This window comes from Theobroma cacao, chromosome 4 (genome assembly GCF_000208745.1).
Source record: "Theobroma cacao cultivar B97-61/B2 chromosome 4, Criollo_cocoa_genome_V2, whole genome shotgun sequence".
Lineage (NCBI taxonomy): Eukaryota > Viridiplantae > Streptophyta > Magnoliopsida > Malvales > Malvaceae > Theobroma > Theobroma cacao.
This window is the reverse complement of record NC_030853.1, coordinates 26,109,304-26,131,549: the sequence shown is the minus strand read 5'-3', so window position 1 is coordinate 26,131,549 and position 22,246 is coordinate 26,109,304. Positions and strand designations below refer to the sequence as shown.

Sequence of the window (22,246 nt, the reverse complement as noted above, 5' to 3'; positions counted from 1 at the left end):
CTTTGATCTTGCTCTAATTAGATTTTTCATGACTCTGTGTGGTTAAAGTAATTATCCTCAATTCGAAACTTGAAATGAGATAATTTTATAACCTTAAAACAGATACATTCTATTTTATTTGATAATAATTTTATTTATAATGGTAGTGGTTATTAACGTGGCCTTACATTCATTTTCATAAAATCTATTTAAATACAAGACAAGATGTAATGGTTTTTTTCAAACGAAACCACTCTTTCACACTAATCTTCTTTTTAACCAAAAATAAATAGATTAATTAAAAGGTGCCAAAACAAAAGAATAACTTTTCTGTTTTTTCATAAAAAGTAAGTATGTGTACCGTGTGCCACTGCCACCAGCCCATGACCCATTAGGCTGAAATTTTGTGATCTGCCGATCTATGGGAAACTCCTAGCATATCAAATCAATCTCTAATCCAGGGAGAAAGTTTTAAACAATTTAGATTCAGGGTAAAAATGGCGATGAAGGTAAAGGGCATAGCCACCATTTCTCTACAATCTGTTTCCTTTTCTAAACATTCTACTTGTGCTGTTGTTAATGACGGATATGTCAAAATGGGTTCGAGTCTGATCAAAGCTAAGCTAAATGCAAAACTGGATCCCTCAAGAACAAGGTACCTCATGTTGAACCGAGTTCATTCAACTCTGACATGTATCCAAATTGGATACAATGCCTAGTTCTGGTAAAATTTGAAATAGTTGGTGGTTTTGGGAACGATGGATTGAACGGCAGAGTCTGGTTCATCATTCCAAACAGATGTATTATTATTGGCAACAGGGTGCAAATGCGTTGAACTTTAATTATACTTAAAGTTCGTCCAACGATAGCTGCTTTTTCCAGTAGGAATGCCGGATTAGGTGAACGTATAGAACCAATTGAGGGCTTTTTCAGAATATGATTTATAAAATTAAAATGATTTTTCTTGAAGGTTCTCAATCTTAAATAATTACTTGGTCTGACAGCTTAACATACTAATTCAAAACTTTCTGCGTTTCGATTAATTGGTCATGTCCCTGTAAAAGTTCGTTTTTGATTAAAACTTGGTTCATGAAGCAATCTATGTTTTATCATTTGGGTATAAGTAATTTATTGTTTATTAGTAGGAACTTTTTAACTTTTGTGTGTTTTTCCAATGGCACTGAAGCAGTCTACATTTACGCAAGGATTCAACAGAGGGGCAGTAGAATCTTGAATGGCTTTCCAGGTATTATTTTTCAGCCAGAAGACCTCAGCCTTGGTAAGGCTTGAGTCATCTGTGTGACAGCTCCCACCTCTTCTAACTCTGTAGTCAAGGCTACCATAATTAACTTAATATGGATTGGTATTGAAGGGAAGTAATGAATAAAAAGCATCATCTCTCTTCTCAACAACTTTTAGGTCAATCGGATATAACACAATAACGGAGGAGGCTTTTTCTCATTTTCATATTTTTTTTAGGGAAAAATGCAGTGCCAGAGTTCAGCAGTAAAACAACACAAACACGTTTGCGATACCTTCTCAATTACAAACTTGGTCCATGTACTCCAACCAATTTGCTCCTATCACCTGTCAGCATAGTCCAACCTGCAAGTAAAAAGAACCTGCAGAACCAAATGATCTTTTAGCATCCCATGGGAAATGTTCAGAAATTAATCATTGCCTCCTCTATCTATTCAAAGTGGTTTCTGTGAAACATCTTTCATATTTAGCTTCCCTGCCCACTCTAATTGAAAACTCAAGGATTATATATGGACTAACAAAAATTACTTTGCATAAGAAACAGATATCAGTTCTGATGATTACCTGAACAGCTCAATGAAGCCAGACAAACCAATTCCTTTCTCTAGTTTCTAGGAAGATATATATACCATAGCAAAAGTCTGAAACAAAATTCTATCTTTCTGTTCTACTTGTTGAATTTGTTTCCGCCAAGGCTTCTAGGTCACCGCTCTCTTCATTCCCCAACCGGCTGTCTAAAATTTCCAAGACATTATCCGGTGGGCATTTGTCACCAGGATTTTCAGGTGACACTTGACAGAAGCATTCTGGCCAAGAATTTGTATAAAAAGATTCAGGTGGCACCCGCTTGTGAGGCCCACCAAAGTTTGTTTTAAGCATGACACGCCTAACAGCTTGTTCAAAACCAGCTGTTCGTCCATTCTCTCGATTAATAAATATTGGAGCAAGCCCTTTTCTGTCAGGTCTAATTGTAGTCCGAAAGCCATAATATAGTCGGTGACCTAGCAGATTGTTGGCAAAGTTGCTTGGTCCATCATAAGTTGGCATAAAAATGTCAGAAAGAAGACAGACCATGTAATCAACAGCAGAGCCTAACAACCCCCAGGTGTTCGCAACTAGTTCCTCTGAAGAGTCTACAGAACTGTGATTTTCAAGGCGAGGGAACAGAGCTCGAAATGGTTTCATAAATCGCTCTCCACCAAATAGTTCACCAGCTGCTAGGTACATCCTGGTAGAATTGTCAAATCCCATAGCACGCAAGACAAGTCCAACCTGCAGTTTGAACAGTCATTATATATATAAGCACCAACTCTCTCTTGCTACTCTCTGTATGGCTAGATAGATATAAAGAGATAGAGTGAGAAACCATGGGAGGAATGATGAACAAGATAGGTTACCTCCTCTGGAGTTAGTGGGCATTTCCCAATGGCCCTTCTTTCTTCATAAACAAGTCTTTTCTCTGCAAAATTTTCCTTTCTATACTTCTTCAATATACTTTGCTCTTGTGGGTTAAATATATCAAAGCACCTATAAACCATCCAAGCCCATCAGCCAATCAAGGTTGATATGCATATGATGGCATATATTATGTCAACATATGTATTTTGGTCAATACAATATGGATTCATGAAACAGATAAGAGAGGTCACAATGGCTCCAAAAATAATAAAAAATGGATGTATCACTCCTGATTGTCAGTAAAAGCACTGAACAAGATATTGGAAATTTCTTTCTGCCTATAGCAAAATGCATCAGCCTGAAAAGGGGGGAGGGTGAGAGAGAATGGATACACAGCATTCACAACAGAAAATATTTCTTTATAGATCCATTCACCAACACTTCTTCATCCTTAACATACTTCACCGATTGTACATGGTTATAGAAAAAAGATCCCAGTTTTTTTTACTTTTAAAGCAATAATAATCAATTCAACTGACCGTACCTGTATGTTTGAACAACAGATGATATGCATGTATGCACCGCCCTTGCAGTATCATGTACTTAAAGAAAAACAACTTCTGTTATATTTCTTTATCTTCCAGCTAAAACTATTCAGGTTCAGGCACAAAGCCCAAGCAAAATTGATATGCATAACCCTCATGTCATGGCAACTGCACATGAAATAATATAGACACAACAAGATAAGAAAAAGAACATACCCAGCGAATGCCAGCATATCCATCTCAAAACGAAGATGTATCGCCATGAAATGACCTTGTGCACGGAGTTTATCAACTATTGACTCACTTAACTTCATAATGTTTGGCTTGAACCTTAAAGCATGATAGTTAACTCTACACCTCAATCGTTGATACTCAGCATTGTCAATTTCTTCAGCCAGACGATGTGAAAAGGGAGTTAGATAAATAGCCCCATGTTCCTGCATTTTCTCCAGAGCAACTGTAGTATACCAACTGATAGGAGCATCCCTAGGGGGCCGAAGCTAAATGAATAAAGAAAGAAGCAAGAACGGAGAAAACACATAAGTTTCAACAACTTTTACAGAACTTAAAAATTATTTGCATAATTAATAATTAATGGCACCAATATTTCACCTGATAAGCTTTCATCTTCTTGGTTTTACCATTCTTGCGAATTTCAGGTATGCTTTCCACAATTCGTACATCATATTTCAGCATCTGGATAAAATGTTCAACATCGTAGATACCTTGGAAACCACTGGAGAAATAAAGTCGGTATCAGTATGTTTAATTTGCCAGAGATCCACAATGGAACATAGACAACAGACCTCAATGAAGAACTGGGAAACACATTCCACCCAATATACATGTATATATTTCTAATTCTTTGTTAAGCAGGTGAACAATTAATGCTACACAACCAAAGCCAATAAAACATAAAATATGTTTGCAGCAAATCAATGTAAACTCTGTAAACACCTTTGCATCAGTGGTAGTTCAAGTTTTAGGAGAAGCAACAGTGAAAAGCATCCTACAGTAAGTAGAAATGAAATTGATAAAAGAACTACTTAAAAAAAAATCAGTCAGTGAAAAATTCAGATATGCAAAAGAACAAAAATGATGGCCTGAATAAATCATTGATTACTACAGAACAGAGAATTTCAATCACATTGCAGTGAGTAATCTCCTCAGAGGTAAGACTCATTGCCAACTGATGATTAGACAGCAAAAAACAGAAATAAAATTTAGAAGTTAATGATTCAAGTTCCCTAAGAAAATCATAATTTCATGGGCAAGCACATTATTTCAGGATTTTCCAAAACTACTAGTGGTTCTCTTCCTTAGGCTTCCTCTAAGTATAGAATAATGCTTGGAATTCTTTGTCTAGGTGCCATTTCACCTAATAAAATGAGAGACAATAAATACAAAAAATTCTAAGTATCTTCCATTCAACTATAGCCAATTTGAACTATAACAAATTGAAATGATGCTGACTCCAATAAAGTAGACCAACCAAATAAACAGAAAATTGCTGCAACTATTGCAAGTTCATTTAAAAGAGTACCAAATGGAGGAAGCCACCTACATCCCAGAGACCAGATTAAAAAAGTGAAAGCCACACAGAACCCATACATATATTAATCTTCACAACCATGCAGAGGAAAATATCAAAATCAATCACAAATTTAAATAATCTTCTGTTACCCTTTCTGAGCTACCAAATGCAAGAAATAAGAATTTCACTATCTAAGTATGGCTTCTAAAAAATGGAACGAGAATGCTATGACAAATTAATATCCAAATGCTACTCTAGAATTGCCAGCCTGAATAAGTATGTGTTTGTACTGTTTGTTATAACAGTTTTAAACTTCTATCTGAAAATTGCCATCTAAAATCTTTTTGTTCATAAAATTAAAATTACTCTGCTTTCACTGTAGAAGAGTAACCAGCTAATTTCAAAAAAATTGACAAAAGACAAGAATACCTGTCATCATGCCAAAAGGAGTTTGCATCCAACTCAGGCAGTATGAGCGTGGCATTCATAATTCTTGCAGCAAGAACCGCATTACAGATCTAGAACACCAAAAAAGAGGTAAACTTACTATTTTATTTCAAATGCACCATTGAAGCAGTATCACCACAATCTAACTTTAGTTTAAACTTAGGTAATGATTCATAAGTCATTTTAGGTAAACTAAGAATCCAAAATAGAACATAAACCATAAAAACTCAAGCTGGCTTGCACCCAATTTAACTTCATGGAAGAAGCAAAGTAACAGAATATGTTGGACTAGAGTTTATGGCAAAAAGTTAAGACACACCGCACTGCGTTGCTGATTCAGACCGCCATTGCAACGAACTCGAAGATAACCATTAGTTTCTCTTGGAGGAGCTGCCAGAATGTAACAATCAGAATTCTAACAAACCTACACATCTTTAGCAAAAATCAACTCAAATGGATTTATTTTTCTTTTAGACAGTTATGAGTAGTTACGGGGCCAATCAGATCGTGGAGCAGATGATGGCCTCCAGCCACCAGACTTAGCACTTTCCCAAAGTTCTTCTGCATTGATCTGAATAAACGCAGCAGAAACAAGAATAGTCAAAGGCTAGATTGATCAATAATGATGGCCAACCACTAGAATTGGAAAAGAAATACAGTTCAAATTAAAATAACATCCAGTCTCATGCACCATTATCTGAGTACAGAGCATCTGTTATTTTATGCTTATTTCAAAACATTCCCTATAAAGGCAACAAAAACCTATCAACAAAACTGGTTAAACGAACAATGTTTAAAAACACCTTAAGTCTCTAAAAACTGACAAACAAGCCTCTTAGAGTTAACCCATATAGTCCTCTCATCCTTGCAAATTAGCATAATGCCTGACTAAAGTAATAGACAAAGCATTTGTACTTTGATGAATTTTCATGTAATTGATAGGTCATTGCATGAGTATGCAGATTACAAAACCCAAATGGGAGATTATCCAATGCTGACCAAATGAGAAGGTTTTAACATGCACCAAACAAGAGATTGTATAGCATCTCTGAACTGCATTAGATAATAAGAAAATTCTCAGTTTGTATTCAAGACCCAACTTGCTAATAAATCTATGATGTTGACAGGGACAGTAACAAGAAACTAAATCATTATTGTTTGCAATAATAACTATAAAAAGGGGGTACAAAAGAAACTGAGACATTATCCAAGAATTAAAACAACGTATATTAGTCAAATCACATACATCACAAGTTTTCTACTATCATGGCATTTCAATTTGACATTAGCGTTACTAAATACTCATTCATCCGGTAAACCAAGCTACCAATTACAAGAAACTATTCATCTAAATAGCATTTCTACCTTTCAAGCATCCGATAACAAACGCAATAGACAAATTCTAATTAAACAGCGGATTTAAAGCTAAATACAACAAATCTAATTACAGAGTCGCAGATCAAAATCAAATTAATGAAGCTCTAATTTACTACAAGTTGGAGTGACTCATTAGATTTCAAATAATGACAAGAAATAATAAATCACAGTCATTATTACAGTTCAATTTTTTTTTCATAGCATTTTCGTAGAAACCAAACAAACACCAATATCCAAAATCCAAAAATCAAGAGGATATTATTCTAACTGTTGCTACTAACCTCGGAAGGCTCGACAGATCCACGATTTCCACTAATGGTAGCCGAAAACAAAAGCGAGAGCGTGCATATCAAAAGCACTACAACGGCAATTGTTAGCTTGGCGTAAATTCCCTTTGCTCCTCCTCCTCCTCCTCCTCCTTGTTTCCCATGCTGCCTATGCAGCCCAGACCTAAAAAAATAAAAAAGTAGAAGAAACTTCAACAAACTGCCTGTTTGGTTTGATGGAAAACGAAAATTTTCCTGGAAAAGGAATTAATTAGTTTGTTTACCTCCGCATAATTAGGACAGGAAAAAGACAAGTGTTTCCAGATCTGAAGATTTTAGAGATTTTGTTGTTTGGGGTTGTATTTTACTTATTAGTTGCAGTTCATGTGAGAGTTTGAAATTAGTCAAAAAACCAAAAAGACCAAAAAGAAAATTGAAAATTTTTAAATTTAAGAAATAAAAAATAATAATTTAGAGTGTAAATTCAAGTGTAGTATACGAGGAGGGAAGGATGTGAAAGGAGATGGTAGTAGCGGTGCTGGGTAGACTTCAAACCGAACGATGGGATTTGGCGGTTGTTGGGTGATTGCGCCTGTTTCTTGGGTTAAGGCTTCGATCGGATCAATGAGCCGCGCCACGTTTTTATCCATGCCCATCTCATTATAGAAAAGAAAAACTTTTGTTAAACATATCATATCCTAATAGTGCCGTTAAGATACAAGACTTTAATTCGTATTAAAATCTTAAAATTAATAAAATAATCAGAATTTATTAATTTTTATAGGGTAAATTATGATCACATTTATCAGAAGAAATATATATTTTTAAAACTTTTAATTTAGATAAAAAAAATGTAAGTGAGGAACCATGCTAAATTAACAAATTTAAACATATTTCATTAAATATTTTAAGAATAATTTTAAAAAATTTTCTTGAACTATTTTAAGAAAGATTAAATAAGTTATGATTAACTACTGATTAGTTATCATTAATCAAGATATTACATGTCATTTATATCATATAATATTGACATATCATAATAGATGAAGATATAGTATATTAATATAATATTATAAGATAGTCACATTATATTTTTATTTTTTATTTCATCATTAGGTTAACATCACATAAAAATAAAAACAAAAATGATGTTCTAACTAATGAAATTCGTAAGTCATAGAGATTTATTTAATTTAAATTAAAAATACATAATTTTGATTAAATATAATAAGAAATAAAAAAATTTAAATTTTTTTAAATAATTTAATTTTTTAAATACATATTATATTATTATAAAATGTATATAAAAAATATTATTATCTAAGTTATGTAATTTTTGGCAAAATCACAAAATTAAGAGGTATTGGCGAAATGGCATCCTATTAATGTGATATTTAGGCATATAATTTCATACTTACTGCAATATTAGCAATTTAATAATAAACTTATACTAGTTTTCTTTTATGCATTGAAGAAGAAAAATTAAATCGAGATACACAATCACAAAGACCTTTCTTATTTCAAATTATTATAAATTAAACAAGAATACATCGTCGCTAGAGACCGTGTACGTGTTACTCTTTTCCTTAGTTAACACGCTTTCATGCATAAAAATAGAAAAAGTCTTCGTTCTTCTTCCACAGCAGGCGCCCCTGTTAACCTGCTAATGTTTCTTTATTCTTTTCTCCCTTCGACTTCGAGGGTGTCATCAATATTCACCGAGGAGAAAGTCAGAACTTGTCTTGAGCAGAGGGATCGGAGATTTCATATATGTTTTGGTTATTGCGGGGATCAAAGCAAAGGGCCAGGGAGCACTTTAAACTACTTTGCTTGGCTAAGCAGAGCTGACCAATTCTGCCAGTGAAGGTGCTCATCATATTGATTTAGCTTTGCTTCGTTAAATTATATGTATTCAATAACTATAATCTGCCTTTCCATAACTTTTAGCTTTAATTCCCTTCTCTTCAAAACTTGGTTTGCTTGCATGTACTTGACAAGTTCCTTTTATTTGGCTTCATCTCTTCCTCTGTTCAAAGTATTCAGTTAAACATGGGTTGGTCCTTGTGTCAATTATGAAGTAAACGATGGTAGATAACGCTTCATCAGTTCACAAGGAGTAGGTCACAGTTTCTATGCTAATGAAACTAATAGATTGTAGTTAGAAACTGGCTTGTGTTTGTAATTCTGTATCAAAGTTCATTATAGTTTTACCCTGCTGAGGTTTGATATTTTTGTTTGCAAAGCACTTGATACATGATTAAGGCAGCAAAGGAATCGTTTAATGTGATGAATGGAGAAGAGTTGGAGGAAGGCTACTCAGCCAAGTCTAGAGAGAAATGTGATAGAAGTAGTGAAATTGGCATCCTAGACCCACCGGCAGGGCTGGCGGTGGGACCACCCGCATTGCCTTTAAAAGGAGCAGCAGTACAATCAGCACCACAGATAATGGCTCCGAAAGGATCAGTTCCACCACCTATGCCACAGAAAAAACAAGTTGCACCCCCACCCCCACCACCACCACTTGGTGCTGGAAAATTGTTTAATCAAAAGCGAGCCACCGGTAAATTGAAGAGGTCCAGCCAAATGGGTAATCTGTTTAGGGATCTGAAAACAAAGATGGAGGGGTCTAGTCTGCAAGTTAAGCCATCTAGTAGAACGAAGAAGCAGTTAGGGGGTTCTGCTGGAGGGAAAGAGGGATTGGCTGCCTCTTTGGCAGAGTTAACAAAAAGGTTTGCTTCCTTCCTTTCCAAGCCTTCTTCCATTGAAAAATCATCTAGCTACGGTTAAATTCAGTAACAAGGGTGTTCTCATTCGTTTTCCTTAGATCGCCATACTTTCAGCAAATTGAAGAAGATGCTCAAAAGCATGCGAAAACGATCCTGGCATTAAAAATAGCTATAAATTCTTTGCAAACAAAAGACATGATTAAGCTGATTAAGTTCCGAGAAAATGTGGAAGCCTTTCTTGAAAACCTAACGGATGAAAGTCAGGTCAGTATGTAGCAAAATCCTAAACTTTCAATCCATTAGTCATCATCGTTGTTATCCTCCGTGGCTGAACTTCCTAAATCATCATGGTTTTTAATGCTTTTAAGGTGTAGGTGCTAGCAAAGTTCCAAGATTTCCCTACAAAGAAACTGGAAACGATAAGGACAGCTGCAGCATTGTACTCAAAATCAAACCTGATAGTTTCCAACTTGAAGAAATGGGAGGTAAAACCACCTACAGGGCAACTGTTGCACAAATTCGATTGCTATTTCAGCAAGGTAAGGTTCACGTTTCTAATACTGTATATTCATGTTTTATAAACTGATCATGAAAGAATAAATAGATTTTTGTTGCATTCATTCGCTCTTAGTACAAGCTCTTGTACAAGCCTATTGGGAGATAACAGAGCTGTACATAGAGAAAAATGGCTGCTGATATACAGAGTTTAACTATACAAATCATCACAGATAATTCTTATCCTTGGTCCATAATAATTTTACCATATTTTTCTGGGTGGTGAAGGTTAAAGAAGAATTAGATGCATTTGAAAGGATCAAAGATGAGGAATCCAGGCAATTCAAGAGCCATGGTATTGACTTCGACTTCAATATATTTACAATGATCAAAGAACTAATGGTGGATGTTTCCTCCAGTTGCATGGAGCTTGCACTTAAGGTAGTTTTGAGCAGTAATTTCTTTTGTTAACCAAGCAACTTACCCAGAACAGCTATCCAAACTATTTCTGTGGCGTTCATGACTTCATTCTGGTTCTGGTTTTCTCTTCCAGGAATGGAGAGAAACCAAGGGTTCAATGGTGAATAAAAACAATGGATGCCAGACTGATATACAAACAAAAGGAAATATTCAATTGCTTTGGAAAGCTTTTCAATTGGCATTCAGGGTCTATTCTTTTGCTGGTGGACACGATGATCGTGCTGACAAGTTAGCCAAAGAATTGGCTAATGAATTTTTGTGTGATTCTTCAAATCAGTGATCCCTGCCTCCCCAAAACCAATAAACAAAACTTCATTTTTGCTAATTATGTGCCTGTAGCTTCATATATTTTTCAAATTGGATAACTAGAAAGGAACTTAATAGCCAAAAGAAAGGAAGCTGTTTGTATAGTGGTTAAAAAATGAAAAAATTGCACTTAATCCTGTTATACCCTTCTACTTATTTACCTACTAACAACATTATACCATAAGAGTATTTTTCTTTCTAATCATTATATTGCGTGGGATCAAGTAGGGCTTAAGAATTTTTCTCCATGAAAACAATTCTTCCTTATTAAATTAAAGTTAATTTTCATCTAATAATATTATATTATGATATAAGTTAAAACTCTCAAGACACCAATTGCAAGTGAGTAATTGATGATGGAATAATGGAATCTTAATTTGCCTCTTAAAGCTTAATATGTACTGAAATTTCATTTAATTTAAGAAATTGTGACTGTTAAAAGAAGAGAAAATATTGTATAATATAAAATGGTAGAAAATGCAGAGAAATGTAAATAATGCCTTGAATAATCTAAACTATGTATGTTACATAGTTTTTTTTATATATATATATATATAATTAATCTTTAATCTTATTCATAATTTAACTTTAATTAACATTATTTTAGAATTACTTGTTAACAGTTACAATTCATATTATAAAATACTTGTTAACATGGACTTGAGTTGAAGAGTTTTCTTTCATCCCTTATGGGAGTCATCAAGACAAAAGGAAGGTTTGGAAGGATAGATGAATAAGAAAGAGCAAGAAGAATTATTAACAAGGAAATTATTTTAAAAAATAATGTAAAATAGATAGTTATATTTCTTCATGTAGTTTATATAATTCAAAATCTATACTTCATTAAAATATTTTTTGAAGTTTTATATACCTTTTTTTTGTCTAAAAATGACAAGACTTAATGCTTCAAACAAATTGGGGAGATAAGATTAGTTATGACTAAGAGAAATGATATTGTAAACCGACCTTAGCTCAGTTGGTAGAGCGGAGGACTGTAGTTGGTCTAAGCCCACAGCTAATCCTTAGGTCGCTGGTTCGAATCCGGCAGGTCGGATTCATTTTCGAACTTTTCTCTTCTCAAAAGAGACCGAATATTTCAATAGCAAAAAATTCGTTTTTTATTTACTTTTCATTAAAGCAGCAAAACAAACATTCAGGCAAAGCAGCAACGCCAAATCCAAGTACAAACAACCAGTTAAAAAAATCGTTTCGTCTTACTATCGGTTGCTTAAATCCGCGAATAAGAAAAAAAAAATGGTAAGAACACGGAATTTTACCTTCCTCTACTTCACTCTGTTTGGTAGCCTAGAAAGTAATTAGAATGTAAACAAAATTCAGTTTTTAAGTTGCGGATCTTAGTAAATATTAGCTCAATTGCATTACGTTTTTATTTTCTTATTTTTTTCTTATAGAAGAAAAAAAACTAAATTTCTCTTTCTTTTTCCATCTGTTTTCCTTCCAATTTTTTGTTGTTTTGGATCCAATTGCTTGATTTCTAGCTTGTTTTAGCTTTTTTTCTTTAAAAAAAATAATTAACTGTTTTCTTAAATAGATTATTCATTTTACTCCATAAGCTTAATTGCAACCTTTTAGTAATTCTTCTTACTGAATGTAAACAAAATTTAGGCAAACACATTGAGGCTGTATTTGACTTGCATAAGGAACACTCTTGAGGCTGCCATGTGTCTCCAGGTATGCAAATCAAATTTTCATAATTTTACTGTAAAGTAATTGCTACTGAGTATCCACAGAGAGATAGTAATGGCTGGAATTTTTGTTCTGAATTTGTTTGAATAGATTTTGTGCCTGTTATCTGATTGAATTTGAAGAGTCCCATGATTTCATGTTAGATTTTGTATTCGTGGCAGTTAGAATGGCTTGGAAGAGGAGATGTGTTTCATTAGCTTTTTGTTTGACATAATGATATGTGATTAAGATCTGAGGATCTAACTTAATCAGAATGCTTAGGGATGTTTAGGATTTTTGTTATGTATCTGAGTTTTAGTTTAAAAATGATGGATAAATTAGATTGCTGCCAATGACTAATATGGTTCATAGGGAGCTTTTTGTGATTTACAACTATCTTGTTGTTGTTATGATGGTTTTGGATATGTCTTATGTGGCTATGCTGATAATTTATCATGACATTACTTGCTTGGCATTATTAATCTTTATGAACTGTGGTGTACCTTTCGAAGAACTATATGCATCATGAAAGATGGATTCCAATTAAATGTGTTAGCCTGGAAAGACCTTCATTTGTCAAAATTTTCTTTCACATGATATATGTGCCCATTCAATCTTACTCTCTCTTGTTCACATGCTGGTCACAGAACTTTCCATGTCAAGAAGTTGAAAGGCATAATAAGCCAGAAGTTGAACTAAAGTATGTAATTCCATTTCAGTTTCATCTTTAACTTCTCATTGTAGAATTTGACTCTTTCTGACTGTATAAGTTATATGAAAAGAAAGTGATCAAAGTACTAACAAGTTGTGGAAGAAGATTTATTAAGAAACATAAATAAATATTGCTTCCCACATTTCCTTTTTGGTGTCAAATCGTGTTATTATTCTATATATTATGCTACTTATCTTAAGCTGATCATAGACTAGTCTTAACTGATTCAGCTTTTTAGTTATACTCTTAGATTCAATTGGCTAGTCTTCCTCGAATTGACAAAGTCTTGTATAAAATTTGCTATGTTTAGAATTTTTCTTTTCCAAAAAAAATAGTACTAATGTCATGGTGTAGGATCTGCATTTGATTTTTGACTCATACAAGCTAAATAAGCTCTCTGGTCCTTTCAAAATGATGTTTAGATTCTGACATGCAGGCATTGCCTTAAATCTTTGAGGCCATTCATGTATACAAATCCTTTATCGTGTTGTTTTGTTCTAGAAACTCTCTTATCTCATCTTTTTCTTTAGATTGCAGTCTTTGCTTCCTTACCCAAGGCACTGGCCTATTCAGAAAATTCTAGTTTCTTCTATTATGCAACAACACTTACAGCAAGGGGGCTACATGGGCATTTATCAAGCATGTTATTAGTTCCCACTTCTCGTATTTGTTTCTTTATTTGTTTGCAAGATATTATAAGCATTTGAAGCTTTTGATCTGCATGTTTTTGCATTTGGGTAATTCATATGATACTGTCTCCATTTTGATGACCAATTTGCAAGAGTAATGAATGATACCTGTCGAAAGAAATTTTGTGAAAACTTTATAATTTGATTAGAATCTTTTAACTCAAATGCGTAAGAGCGTTTCTTCTTTTTTTTTAAAAAATATAAATACCAACAATTAAAGTGGAATAGTTACCACTCTGATCTAACTGTGAAAACTGTTTCCTGTCCTGCATTGCTGCATTCTATGCTTCGAGACAAGCTTTTTATTTTTTATTTTTTCCATATTTTGCAGGACAAGCCCAGAACTTCTGCTAAATCCTGTAAGAATCATCTTCTTGACTCAAGAGACATATCATAACATTTCTTTTTTCCTTTTTTAACCTAAGAATTTGTTGGTCCTTATATATATATATATTGAAGAATGACAAAATTAAAAAATTCTAATAACTATATTCTATTTGGTCTTTCCTTTTAATTCATTGCTCATCTTTAATCCAAGATGATCTTTCCTTTCACTATTTGCTTTTGCTTTATAACAATTTTAAGGAAGCAAAAGGAAACTGTATAAAGCAAGAAGCAAAAGCAAACAATATAAAGCAAGTAGCAAAACAATGCAAAATGGAACCTTATTCTGTGTTTTGTGCATTTTTTTGCTGTAAAAATTTTAATTACGTTGGGCTCTGCATGCAGAAAATATGATAGATAAATCCACCTAGTATGGAATATGCATTTTTCTAACAATCTCTTATTTCTTTAGGTACTTTAACAATTTGCTTTAAGTTTGGGGAATTGAAAAATGTAACTTGGACAAACTAAACCTGGAAAGCCTGGATTCTACTTATTCATTTTTTGAATTTTGGAGCCAATAGGAGTTTTACATTACTAACTCAAGGGCTAGGCCACAAGTCAACCTCCACAGTTGACATTAACCACCTCTCAACCATGGGCCATGTCATACTCATACACCTTTCATCATGCAATCCAATGATGAGGCATATTGTCAAGATACATGCATATATGCATGTAAACTTGTGATTTTATCATTACCGGTAGAAATGTTTTATGTGATTTAATTGGTAGAATTAGCAAGTGGCTGGTTAGTTGTTCAGTCCCTTGTTTCTTAAACTTTTTATGTTGCGTTATGGATCTTTTTAATATGACCATTTGCCATTGCAGGTTTTGATATGTCGAAATGAGGCAGAAAAATGCTTAATAGAAACATCTATCAATTCACTTCGAATAAGCCTCAAGGTGAATATAAATAATCTTTCCCTGGATGTTTCTTTTGTCTGGCAGAGCTGCAAAGAGGATATGTTTAGTTTGATTCTATTTAAAGTGACGATATGAAATTTTCTAAGATAAGCCCTTTGCCTCCCCCTTCCTTTCTTTTTTTTTCTTTTTCCCCAAATTAATTGGACTTGTCTATTGCCCTGGGCTGTCGGTACACTGTTTGTTAAAGATTCCAGTTTGAACTTGGTTCAACCTTTGAAATCTATGTGTTGTACTTCCAGAGAGAAATTTTTCTTCCAGCTTGAGACGAATTATTAGGGGGAAATATCTCCTATTTTCTTCTCTTAGTCATCTAATTTAAAGCTCAGGAACCTGTTGTTTAATAATCTGAACTGCTGATGTTATGGAATTACGTGTTACTCTTCTTTTTATATACGTTGAGATTCAAGATAAGTAATCAGGTTATTGTAAACATAGAAAAATGTGGTGAGGAATATGGGAATAAAGCATAATTAATTTTTTTTTCTTGTATATTTCTGTAGCATACGTGTTGTATAGACTACGGTGCACAAGCTTTGTACTAAACTCATTTGGATGGAAGTTAGTTTTAGTTGAGACGTCAGGCAACAATTTTGTGACCAATGATACAACTGAAACATAGAAAATGGACTTCATATGGCTCAACATTTATTGGCTCTGAAGTTTGAAAGGAGCTTAGAGCACAATCTATCATCTTTTCATGGGTGATTGTCTGAAGTTAATGAAAGCATGTGTATTTTGGATAGTACCAAATTTGGTTTTTATGTTTCATCATTGATATCAATCTCAACTTACAGACAGCGGCACTAATTGCTCTGGAATAGCATAGCATTTTATAGCATTTTCATTTGATTTTGTTTCTTTAAAAGCTTATATTTAACCTATCATTCTCACAGAAGTTTGTTCTTAATTAAGATCAGGGTAATATTTGCAATTTTTTACCCTTTTTGTCCTTATATGTATACTCCTTCCTTCTTGTACAGGTAAAACAAGCAGATGAACTTGAAAACATACTGACGAAAAAGTTTCTTAGATTTTTGTCAATGAGAGCAGAAGCATTTCAAGTTTTGAGACGAAAGCCAGTACAGGTACATACGTTTCCATCTCGTAGTTGACACTTGATTTATTTTCTAAATTCATGTTGCTTGACAAACTCATGTGATTACCAATCAACTTGCTTGGCTCTTGAGGAATGATTATTTTACAATATTTTGCAATAGTGGTCTTAACAATCACTATATGCTTGCCAATTGCAAGTAGAAATCACTCTAAAATTTTCCTTTTTTCTATGCACTATAGCCTGGTAAACCTGATTAGCATATGTGCCTCAATCTTTTATATATGTTTCAATGCTGCAATGAATTATAGAATACAAATGGCTCTTAAATTTTGAAATCATTGATAATTGAAGCTGCCTTATGTGTAACTTGATTCCCACCCCCCCCCCCCCCTCCTTCCTTTTTTTATTATTTTGTTACTTATTCTGGAAACACTTTCTATTTGAGTGTACATAGCATTTGCTAATTGACTGAAGTAGCGAGTAGAAGAGCTTATCATGATGAGATTGGTTTTGTCTGTCATTATCTAATTCCTTCTTCCCCCTTGTTCAAGTCAGTAAATGTTAAGTTGATAAAGCATGCTTTTGGATTATGATATAGGTTTATTGTAAATGTGATCTAGAAATTGCTTTTGTTACTTCATTATGTTAGTGAGTTTTTTGGACTGTATTCCAGACTCAATTGTTTTTTTTTTTCAATTTTCAATTGCTGCTTCATTAAGCAGGGTTATGATATCAGCTTTCTTATCACAAACTACCACTGTGAAGAGATGCAGAAACAGAAGCTCATTGATTTTATTGTGCAATTCATGGAGGCAAGAATTTTCTTAACCTTATCTGTTGCCTTTGCCTTCCAATTAATTACTTAATCAAACATGCAGATATTGATAAACTCATGAGTTCTTTTCCTCTTTAAGATTTCCAAAATGTTTTAAGGTTTATACTCCTGAGATGGCAACCGTGTTATCATTTCACACATATATATGCCCTACATGAAAATTATTATTTGAAAATTTTGAAAAAATTAAGAACAATTGCTTCAAGAAATATGTTAAATTATTCCAATGCCTTAGTTTTGAGTTTTTTAGCTTCTGCTCTCTACCATGTATTATACTTCCTCTACTCAATTTGATTCTGGAACTTGTGTATTTACTGTTCCCAAACTTGTTGCTGAATATGTCTTTGTATCTTCTGTACCTATTTCATGATATTTTCTTCCTTCCTCTGTACAACCACTCCATCCTTTACCAACTAATTTTAAAGATACGGTAATTAGATCTGATTGTCATCCCTTAATTCTAAAACACCCTTCTGGCAAAACCATATACATGCTAAACCCTCTATAACCCTCCTTACATCTTCTCTTAAGCAAAAACAATACTCCTAGTTGCCAGTGATCTCCGGTACTCATTTTCTGATTTAAGGACTATTTTGCCAATAAAACTGAATTTAACTATAATTTCTGGCTTTCTTCTTGTTAGAACCATAATGCTTGTCAGTTGTTTCCTCATTCATGGATCTTCTATTGCAATTCAGCTCCATGCCAGGCCCTGTTTTACTGGATGACTTTTTAACAAATTGATTCTTGTCTTGTTCTGAAAAAGGCTAGGATAAAGCTTGGTTCTTGGCCTATCACTTTTCTACTTGAAACCGTACAAAACTAGCAATTGAGAGGCAATATCTGATCTTTCTTCAAACAGCTTCTGCATTCCCAGTATTTTCTTTAATTCAACCCTATAAATTTTAACTCCGATCCTTTGTCTGTGATATATCCTTGTTACTCCATCAAGCATGTTTTGATTGTTAATCCCTGAAACAGTATCTTCTGAAAATTTCAGGATATAGATAAAGAGATAAGTGAATTGAAAATGTCTGTCAATACACGGGGGAGGCTGGTGGCTACAGAGTTTTTGAAGCAATTTATCTAACATCCTGAAGATTATTGTATCTCTGAATGAATTTCGCTCCAGCAGATCCTTTAAACCATTTTGACGCGAGTGTCAATAATTCTCGGCCATGAGCTACATTCAGATGTCTTGCTTTGTGATCATTCATCAGAAGTAGTCATTGTCAAGTATATTTGATCAAAACAAGACAAATCTCTTCGTTGTGCTTTTACCTTCATATATGAACTCAGTTAATGAACAAGGAGGATAATATCTGTATAATTTTAAATTATGAACCAATTGACTGGAATTTTTGTGACTAAGATGAGTTTTCTTATTTCCTGGAAAATTAAGCAGCATGTAGGTTACTGTATCCTTTTTTTGTTTTCTTACACTAAGCCCACAAAAACCTTAACTTACTGCAAAACTGTCCTCACTTGCAGGTAAATTCTACAGTAAGGCTATGCATAAGAGTCATTAAATTAGGCTATGAATAAGAGTCATTAAATTTAGAAGTTTTTATTTCAGCTGTTGATCAATAAAAAAAATTGTAACTCGTTTACTCATCATATCAAACAGGTTAAAATGTTTTTTTAAATAACTTAAAAATAAAAATATTAATTAAAAGGGAAGAATTAAAAAAAATAACAGAATTTTTATGAAAATTATGATTCTACCGTAACAGGGAAAAGAAAATTAAAAAAAACACCAGTGAGTATATAAAACGACGTCGTGCAACTGTTTGTGACGTGTCTCTGACATGTAGCAGACTTGCTGTTGCCGCTCTCACCAAGGGCAGTAGGGTTTTGAAGGGGTTTTTTGGCCCTTTATCCAATTTAACATTAATCTCTTCTTGTCTTTTCTTTCTTTTTTATTTTTGTTGTTTGTTTTTTGTTTCAAGTCTTCATCTTTTCCATTCTCCATCTCTGCCATTTACTTTTTCTCTCGCTTGGCCGTCGATTTCCTCTGGGTAATTTCATTTCTACCTCCTCCTTTAATTATTTTAGGCTCGCAAATTAAAGAGGAAAATCAGGCTGCTTATTTTGCTTTGATGAATCTTTGGGTGCAGCTGCTTGTCCAAAACTGATGCAAAAATGCATAATATTCGTCACGTGATATCCCGTCTTTCATCTTCAAAGAAACCCATACCCTTTGCAAATGAGCCATTTCGAGCCATTGTGCAACGTGCTTTTTCTGTAAACTCAGGCGGTTCCGATGATCTAGGCTGGGACAGTGCTTCCTCGTGGTCCACTGGCTTGACCAAGGACCATTTCGACGGACAGGTCGAGGGTGGCCGGGCGGCTAGTGGAGATGCCTATCAATCCGCGGTGATTTCGGATCTTCAAAAACAAGATGATGCATTGAAAGAGTTGGAGGCCGAGAATAAGAAGAGTCGGGCTTTCCTGGATGGATGGGAACAGCGAATGCGTGACATGGGAGTGTTGTTAAAACAAGTGCTTGAGCCTGGTGCCAGAGGATCCTATCTTAAAGACTCCGAAAAGGCTCAAATGTACCGTTTGCATAAACAGAATCCCGAGGTTTATACAGTTGAGAAATTGGCTAAGGATTTTAGGATTATGAGACAGAGAGTGGAAGCTATTCTTTGGCTTAAGAAAGATGAGGAGGAAATGGAGAAAAAGCTTGGTCATCCTCTTGACGACTCTGTTGAGCTCCTTCTTGACACTTGCCCTGAGTAACTTCCTCGTTCTTTTTTTTTTTGGTTTGAGTTGCTTGTTCTTATTTTGTTTTCTCAGTCTTCGAAAATTTGATACTTGATTTGCTTGTCAAAGTGTTTGTTTTGATGAGTTTTAGGTAATGTCCTGATTTGTTTCTGAATTTATAAATGGCTGCTTGATGCATTGGATTGTAAAAACCTTTTGCTGCTAATATTAGTTAAACCTGATGCAGCTGGTATGTTCAGTGGTAATGATGGTGTTGAAAATGATAGAAGCGCAACATAGTACCTCTTATATGATAATCGCGGGTATTTTTATATTAGCTTCTAGTCTTGAAGGTATTGGGTTTGGTCACATATTGTCTACTCTTGCTCGCAGTTTTGCTCTGAGTTCATTCTGGTCGCAAGATGGTGATTGTTTTCAGTTCTTGAAATTAGTCAGAATCATATATTCATGTTTGATAATTTAGATAAGGGGATAGAAATAATCGAATTTTTAAAGGATTAGGGACTTTCTTGCGTGATACCAGTCTTATTGATCCCATTTATATTGATGTCTCCAATGCTAGCTAATATGCTTGAAATCCTAGGAAGTCCTAGTTTTAGAGGCTTTCATCCCGCCCACCCCGTGCACACACACAGCCGTTCTCTCCTTTCATTTCATGTTTCCATTAGGGAGCTTTCTTGCATGCTTTTCAAGTACTTGGTTTAGCTCCACATTTCACTTCCTGTAATAAATTCTCATGTGTTTTTGCACTTGAAAACACTATTTCAAGATACCAAAGAGTGTGTAAATAACTAAAAATTGGCAATATTTTAGTAGTGAATGGTTAGCTCATTTCCTGCTGCAGATTTTTTATTTCCCATGATCGGGAATTCCATGTAGCATCCCTTCCTTACAAACCTGACTTCAAAGTTATGCCTGAGGGTTGGGATGGCACCATCAAGGATCTAGATGAAGTTCATTATGAGATCTCCAAGAAAGAGGATGAAATGCTGTATCAAGAATTTGTTCAGAGGATGAACTTCAACAAAATGAAGGTATGTTGCTTTACTCCCTGCCTCTGCCTTCAAAGAAGATGCAAGAATTATAATCATTGATATAAACTTTGTCATTACTGCCGTTGCAAGTTTTGCTTTTGCAGCTTTTGTCACTTTCAGATAATTTATTTCTCTACTTGGTTTTCTTTCTCTCTCTGTCTCTCCCTTCCTAGTGTTTGGGTACAGAATGCTTAGTTTGGATGAATTTACATTCGAATAGACTAAGTGGTGACCTTATATTGGAAGATGTGTCCATCTTGAAATCTGGAGACAGGAAGAGGTGGACTGGTCAGGCATTGACAAATTAATTGAATAAAGTTTTGCATCTTTTGTCATTATGAGGGATAAAAGATGATAAGTTTTTGAGAAAGTAAAGTTTCTAATGACTAGGAAGCAAAGTTTGCTTATTTTGAATTTCAGATGTCATCATTGTTTTTTTGTTTACTCTGTCAACTAATCAACGGAACAAAATTGTTACTGTGGTTATGGCGTTTCACAGGTTCCGTTGAGGCCTTTTCTCTGTTATGTAACTTTTTTTTACTCAACTCTACATGCTAAAATCAACTGGCTAGCTTACAATTAATTCTGTTTTATGTTTGAAATTAATGCCAATGTGGTTTTGCTTGTATACAGATAGCTGGTGAGGTGAAGCGCCACAAGTATAGTAGGAGGCGCTCCTCTGAGGGTTGGAATTTCACAGTAGAGAAACTGGGATCAAAAGGAAAGCGTGGAGGTGGTGGCGGGTGGAAGTTTGTAAGTTTGCCAGATGGATCAAGTCGACCACTTAATGAAATGGAGAAAATGTACGTAAGACGAGAGACACCACGCCGCAGACGTAGGATTCTCCCATGATGGCTAAGCCTCTGTTTTGCTTCCTGTAAGGATTTTGTGGTAGTTCTTGACATCTTGTGCTTGCATGGTTTGGAGTCTGAGCTGCTGTCATCTTCATAACCAAAAGGAGTGGGAAAATTTGTATCTTTCTTTAGCATCTTTTGGGAGCAAATATTCCTCTAAGCTACTTTTGAAGTTTAGTTTGAGGCGTGTTTCTGAGCTATTAATCTGCTCACCATGTTTATCATAGGGGAATAGATGGTATTTTCATCAGGCAGTATTTCAGGATATGAATTTTGCTCTGTTGAGCCTTTTCCATGGCATCATTGCCATTTCCCAATAATTAAAGTGGCTTTGGACTAAATTTGAGTAGCCCTTACGAGCCTCGTGTATAAGACATACTTGTTTGCACATTTTCGATTCTTTTGGGATTACAAAACAAGAGAGCCAATCTCCCATCAGAGCCACTCAAAAATGTAATTCCCCTTTGCCTTAAAATCGCAAAACAAGGAGCATCAATAAGCAGGCCATGTTTGAAGCAGAACTGT

The 22,246-nt window shown here is 34.5% G+C and overlaps 4 protein-coding genes and 1 non-coding gene across 6 annotated transcripts; 4 read left to right on the top strand and 1 right to left on the bottom strand.

Moving 5' to 3' along the window:
* Positions 1,360-7,463, bottom strand: LOC18602696 (uncharacterized protein At1g04910). Its single transcript, XM_007034251.2, has 10 exons — positions 7,091-7,463; positions 6,822-6,990; positions 5,656-5,734; positions 5,483-5,553; positions 5,146-5,234; positions 3,795-3,918; positions 3,399-3,682; positions 2,637-2,766; positions 1,804-2,511; positions 1,360-1,601 (listed from the first exon to the last, which is right to left on the bottom strand). The coding sequence occupies exons 1-9, from the start codon at positions 7,096-7,098 to the stop codon at positions 1,894-1,896; spliced, it is 1,572 nt and encodes a 523-aa protein (XP_007034313.1). The 5' UTR covers positions 7,099-7,463; the 3' UTR covers positions 1,360-1,601; positions 1,804-1,893.
* Positions 8,461-10,832, top strand: LOC18602695 (uncharacterized protein At4g04980). The gene is made up of 6 exons (XM_007034250.2): positions 8,461-8,672; positions 9,050-9,535; positions 9,631-9,796; positions 9,907-10,071; positions 10,316-10,468; positions 10,581-10,832. The coding sequence occupies exons 2-6, from the start codon at positions 9,060-9,062 to the stop codon at positions 10,785-10,787; spliced, it is 1,167 nt and encodes a 388-aa protein (XP_007034312.2). The 5' UTR covers positions 8,461-8,672; positions 9,050-9,059; the 3' UTR covers positions 10,788-10,832.
* Positions 11,775-11,867, top strand: TRNAY-GUA. Its single transcript has 2 exons — positions 11,775-11,811; positions 11,832-11,867. It is a non-coding gene; the product is annotated as a tRNA-Tyr (tRNA).
* On the top strand, positions 11,880-18,500 carry LOC18602694 (actin-related protein 2/3 complex subunit 4). 2 transcript variants are annotated; one of them, XM_018118619.1, is made up of 8 exons: positions 11,880-12,070; positions 12,440-12,505; positions 13,147-13,199; positions 14,232-14,259; positions 15,116-15,190; positions 16,192-16,296; positions 16,991-17,080; positions 17,870-18,097. In XM_018118619.1, exons 1-8 carry the CDS (start codon positions 12,068-12,070, stop codon positions 17,927-17,929), a joined length of 480 nt encoding a protein of 159 aa, XP_017974108.1. In that variant the 5' UTR covers positions 11,880-12,067; the 3' UTR covers positions 17,930-18,097. The 2 variants fall into 2 exon arrangements, with proteins under 2 accessions (XP_017974108.1, XP_007034310.1); XM_007034248.2 differs by lacking the exon at positions 17,870-18,097 and adding an exon at positions 18,104-18,500 and having other exon boundaries at positions 11,923-12,070.
* LOC18602693 lies at positions 19,004-22,111 on the top strand. The gene is made up of 4 exons (XM_007034247.2): positions 19,004-19,121; positions 19,221-19,844; positions 20,678-20,867; positions 21,501-22,111. The coding sequence occupies exons 2-4, from the start codon at positions 19,246-19,248 to the stop codon at positions 21,717-21,719; spliced, it is 1,008 nt and encodes a 335-aa protein (XP_007034309.2). The 5' UTR covers positions 19,004-19,121; positions 19,221-19,245; the 3' UTR covers positions 21,720-22,111.

Bases quoted from the DNA above. Each gene is read 5' to 3' on its own strand.
- LOC18602696 (XM_007034251.2), bottom strand. The intron at 5,235-5,482 runs GTGTGTCTTAAC...TTGGTGTTCTAG, and splicing joins TGAATCAGCAACGCAGTGCG to ATCTGTAATGCGGTTCTTGC. The intron at 3,683-3,794 runs GTGAAATATTGG...TTATTCATTTAG, and splicing joins AGAAGATGAAAGCTTATCAG to CTTCGGCCCCCTAGGGATGC.
- LOC18602693 (XM_007034247.2), top strand. From the start codon at position 19,246: ATGCATAATATTCGTCACGTGATATCCCGTCTTTCATCTTCAAAGAAA. The intron at 19,845-20,677 runs GTAACTTCCTCG...TTCCTGCTGCAG, and splicing joins CTTCTTGACACTTGCCCTGA to ATTTTTTATTTCCCATGATC. The intron at 20,868-21,500 runs GTATGTTGCTTT...GCTTGTATACAG, and splicing joins TGAACTTCAACAAAATGAAG to ATAGCTGGTGAGGTGAAGCG.
- LOC18602694 (XM_007034248.2), top strand. The intron at 12,506-13,146 runs GTATGCAAATCA...TGCTGGTCACAG, and splicing joins AGGCTGCCATGTGTCTCCAG to AACTTTCCATGTCAAGAAGT. The intron at 15,191-16,191 runs GTGAATATAAAT...CTTCTTGTACAG, and splicing joins CACTTCGAATAAGCCTCAAG to GTAAAACAAGCAGATGAACT.
- LOC18602695 (XM_007034250.2), top strand. From the start codon at position 9,060: ATGATTAAGGCAGCAAAGGAATCGTTTAATGTGATGAATGGAGAAGAG. The intron at 9,797-9,906 runs GTCAGTATGTAG...TTTAAGGTGTAG, and splicing joins ACCTAACGGATGAAAGTCAG to GTGCTAGCAAAGTTCCAAGA. The intron at 10,072-10,315 runs GTAAGGTTCACG...TGGGTGGTGAAG, and splicing joins TCGATTGCTATTTCAGCAAG to GTTAAAGAAGAATTAGATGC.